Source organism: Penaeus japonicus, unplaced genomic scaffold (genome assembly GCF_977035675.1).
Source record: "Penaeus japonicus unplaced genomic scaffold, GWHDUDI00000001_assembly GWHDUDI00000020, whole genome shotgun sequence".
NCBI lineage: Eukaryota > Metazoa > Arthropoda > Malacostraca > Decapoda > Penaeidae > Penaeus > Penaeus japonicus.
In genome coordinates, this window is record NW_028234422.1 from 34,819,592 (window position 1) to 34,824,591 (window position 5,000).

Here is a 5,000-nt window from a genome sequence, read left to right on the forward strand (position 1 = left end):
GAGAGAGAGAGAGAGAGAGAGAGAGAGAGAGAGAGAGAGAGAGAGAGAGAGAGAGAGAGACTTACGATTCAGGAATTTCACGCTCATTTTTGTCGCCCGGTACAGTTCGCGGATGGAATATAAATCAGAAGCCGTGATATAACTAGATCGCTAGGGATTCCCACGCGTTAGCAGGGATGCACACCGTAGCGAAAATAGATAACACACTTTTTATTCCTCTCCTTTTTTTCCCCAAAAAAATCCGGTGTTTGGCACAAATCCTCGTCCCAGCGTGCGCTATGCGAAATCGAAAATAATCAATTTTCTCTAAATCTTCCCATTGGCAATGACGCATTTCCTTTGTTTCTTGTGACGTCATTAAATTTTCACACTAAACCATAACAACACTCAGGACGTTGGGGTAACACAATCACGTCGTTTAATATGCAAAATAACGACCACGCTGACATCTAGAGGTGATTGAACCAGAGAAATGTTCACATTGTTCTAACGCGATTTAATGTATGCAGATATTGCGTGATATTACACCCCCACCCCCCTAAGAAAAAAAGATTATAAGAAAGATAAATAAAACGTAATGGGGTAGGAAAGAGGGAGGGAGTAAGGGTTGGGGAGGGGCTGAGAGGAAAGCAGGGAGAGGGGGGGGGAGGAGGGGAGGCGGGGAAATGGAGCGTCTAGAACATTCTTATCTCTCTCCTTGTCCTCCAAGTGTCTCTGCAAAGTTCACCCTTGACCGTTCCCTTTTATATTCGCTTGCCTTCTTCATCTCCTGTGTATTTTTATTTTGCCTTGCCTGGGAGTCCCATCTGTCACTGTAAGTAGCTTAATGCCATGATGATACACGTATGGCGGGATATCCCAAGACATCTCTCTCTCTCTCTCTCTCTCTCTCTCTCTCTCTCTCTCTCTCTCTCTCTCTCTCTCTCTCTCTCTCTCTCTCTCTCTCTCTCTCTCTCTCTCTCTCTCTCCATCTATCTCCTTCGTTCCCTCCCTCCCTCCTTCCCTCCCACAGCAGGAGATGGTGGGTTGTTTTTCAGAAGATGGCACACGATCCAAACTGACCCCTCCCTTTTCATTATATATATATATATATATATATATATATATATATATATATATATATATATATATGTGTGTGTGTGTGTGTGTGTGTGTGTGTGTGTGTGTGTGTGTGTGTGTGTGTGTGTGTGTATGTATGTATGTTTTGTTTGTTTGTATGATTGTTTTATATGATAAGAGAACATGGATTAATGTTTCAATGGTCAAAGGAGATTATGGCGACTGTGGTCGTTGGAGTAAATGCATAATGCAAATGGAGATACAAATCAAGCATATGTATGTAAATGTAGGCAAAATCATAAGTGAAAGTTAAATATTTATATATTTTTTAATGATAGTGATGCTGATGACAATAGTAATAATGACGATTAAGACAATGAAGACGATGATAAACACAAGGCGTAAAATCAAAGCCAAGATTCGCAAACAAAAGTCCTTGACAAAAGGCCGCAATAATCGCCCTTATCACCACAGGAGATCATCCTAGAGCGAGATTCACCCGAAGAGAAATTGGGACTCACCTTATACTACAGCAACGCTCCAGCGCCCCCGCCCACGCACATGGCGGAGCAGGACGAGGGCGTCGGAGTGGCGGAGGACGAGGGCGAGGGCGTGGAGGACTACAAGGGCGTAGTGACAGAAGTCCTGGTGTCTCAGATCGAGCAGGGAACCGTTGCCAGTCGGGACGGCCGGCTCAGGATAGGCGATCAGATCCTGCAGGTGAGATTCGCGTGTTTTTTTTTTAAGTATTTGTTTGATGATCATTTTTTTTGCTGTTATTTACATTCACTTTTTTTTTTCTTCTTTTGGTCGTTATGGCAACGCTTTGGTAATAGTACCTATCCAGACTCTTATAATCATTACCATTACTCAAAGCAACAATATTAATCAAAGTAATAAAAGAAAGAAAATATATATATATATGTATATATATATATGTATATATATATATGTATATATATATATATATATATATATATATATATATATATATATATATCAATCATAGTCTCATCAAATCATTCCGATCGCACAGCGAAAACGACTCTTCCATTTCTTCGATCTTATCCCGTTTGTCAACATTGCAGATCAACGGCGTGGAGCTGACGACGCGGGCCCAGACGGAGGAGCTCTTCGCCGGCTGTGGGACGAAGGTGACGCTCCTCGTCTCGCGCACTCAGTATTATGTACGTGCTTGTTGTCTGGTTTATTCAGATTTATTTGTTAGTATTTCATATTTGTCTTGTCTTGTTTTGGATTTTATATTATATTTTGAAAGGATTTAAGTGATATTTATGTTGTTTAGTTCCCGTTTTATGTTTTTTGAATTACCTTATTTTGTTGTCTGTTTATTTTGTACGTTTTTGTGTCCTTAGTTTGGTTAGTTTCTACGGTTTTATTCCGATTTATGTTCTTAAATTACTATCTTCATGTGATGTAGTAAGCCTTTGCCTAAATTCTTTTTTTTTTATATATTCTTAATCATTTTCGTTTTTTTTTTTCCCCAGGACGAGGATGACCTAGTGGAGGGCGAGGTCTTGGAGGACGTTGTCGAAGAAGACGAAGAGGTCGAGCTTTTAGACGCCAATTCTGAATTCCACACAGGCCGGTGCGTTCCTCTTGTGTTCGTTTTTTGTGTTTTCTGGTAGGTTTTTTTTTTTTTTTGGGGGGGGAGGTATAGGGGATGAGACTCAAGTCATTGCCTTTAGTTCATTCTGCTTAGTTGGAATAATATCGCTTTTCTTCGTTTTTCTTAAGAGCACTGCACCTGATTTTGCTAGTGTACTGTATATTTGTTCAGTGAATCTTGCCATTTTGCCGCAGAGCTTTTCTTTGTTTCTCTCTCTCTTTCTGTCTCTCAATTACTTGCAATTTGAGTTTCGTATCTTGACTTCCCGCTGCGATGTTGCAGGTCCCCCGCTCACTCCCTGAAGAGCAACGACAGCGTCGAGAAGAAGGAGGAGGTCCGCGTGAACACCGGCCGCTCGTCGTCTTCGTCGTCATCGTCGTCGTCGTGCGAGCGGAAGCCCAAGAGGTGCTCGTCGGCCTCGTCCACGTCGTCGCGCGGCTCGCAGGTCCGAGAGGCGGCGGGGCGCTCGTGCACGGTAGACCGCGAGATGCACGCCCTCGACGCGCAGATGGCCGACCTCGCCCACCAATGCGAGCAGCTGGAGGCCAGCCACAAGGCGGGGCCGCGCTCGCCCGAGCCGCCCTACAAGCTACCTCTCGAGCAGCTGCAGCCGCAACTGCAGCAGCAGAGTAAGGCTGTGAAAAATATATTGTGCCGCCCGCCCGCCAGGACGCCCCTGCCGGCGGGCTCGGAGTCGGAACACATCTACGAGTCGATTCCCGACGTGAGCGAGTCGGACGAGCCGATTTACTGCGTCCCGTACGAGCCCGGACGCACGAGGCGCCGCCAGACTCCCGCCACGCTCATGCCACCCACCAAGCCGCAGCTGCTGCTCCAGAAGCCCCCGCAGCCCCCGCCTCAGCAGCCTCAGCAGCAGCAGGCGCCGCAACAGCAACAGCAGCAGAGCAGCGGGCGGGGAACGCGAGGCAGCGGGACGAGCAGCAGCAGCGGGGGCAGCGTGCGAGACCGAAGGACGGTGGAGAAGCAGCACTCGGTGGAGAGATGGGTGAGGGAGAACCCACACCCACGCTCCCCCACGCACACCGCCCCCACCGCCGCCCACACCCACGCCCACACCGCCCCCACAGCTACCACCACCACCACCACGACGCCCGTCACGAACTCGGTGAAGCGCGCCGACGCCCCTCAGGAGGAGAGGGACTCGTCGTCAGCATACAACACAGGAGACTCCACCGGCAGCACGCACCGCCCGCCGCCCACGCTCGAGCTCAGCCTTGGCCAGGACCCCGCCCTCAGGCAGTCCACCCTCACGCTCTGCCCGCCCACGCACGATCAGTCCCTTCAGGTGAGTTGACCAAGCAGTCCTCTTCAGTAACATGTAAATGAATATTAGTGAATAAATAAGAGTTATTTATATGCCAGCATGCACACACGCGCAGCCATTCATTCATTCACCTTCCACTTCATTCTACTTACATCGGCTCATCAGCGAAGTTACATAGATGTTCTGTAAAAAGAAATATCTGTTAAGTGCACGCTTCAAGGTTCATTCAGGAACTAAAAATTTAAAGATCATTAAGCACAACTGCATGGCCTAAGCTAATTAATGAGTCAAAACGAACTGAACTATGTATATGTATATGTATACGTATACACATACGTATATGTATATGTATATGTATATGTATATGTATATGTATATGTATACATATATATATATATATGTATATATGTATATACATATACATATATATATATATATATATATATATATATGTATGTATATATATATATATATATATATATATATATATACAATATATATACAACATTATACACACACACACACACCACACACACACACACACACACACACACACACACACACACACACACACACACACACACACACACACACACACACACACACACACACACACACACACACACACACACACACACACACACCACACACACACACACACACACACACACACACACACACACACATATTTGTTGTGTATATGTTTATGTATATGTATGTATGTATGTATATGTATATGTATATGTATATTATATGTATATATATATATATATATATATATGTATATATATATATATGTATATATATATATATGTATATATATATATATATATATATATATATATATATATATACTATATAATATATATATATACATATATATATATATAATAATATATATATACATATATACACATATATATATATATACTTATTTATACATATACATATATATATATATGTATATATATATACACATACATACATATATATACACACACACGCACACACACGCACACACAACGG

The 5,000-nt window shown here is 43.6% G+C and overlaps 1 protein-coding gene across 2 annotated transcripts in view; it reads left to right on the forward strand.

The window, feature by feature from the left end:
- Nucleotides 1-5,000, forward strand: part of Slip1 (SLo interacting protein 1) — a 136,442-nt gene that overhangs the window by 128,580 nt on the left and 2,862 nt on the right. For both annotated transcript variants that reach the window (XM_043014071.2, XM_043014072.2), the window contains exons 4-7: nucleotides 1,534-1,779; nucleotides 2,148-2,246; nucleotides 2,568-2,668; nucleotides 2,972-3,995. In XM_043014071.2, the coding sequence (XP_042870005.1) occupies nucleotides 1,534-1,779; nucleotides 2,148-2,246; nucleotides 2,568-2,668; nucleotides 2,972-3,995 (1,470 nt within the window). The remainder of the gene's footprint in view (nucleotides 1-1,533; nucleotides 1,780-2,147; nucleotides 2,247-2,567; nucleotides 2,669-2,971; nucleotides 3,996-5,000) is intronic.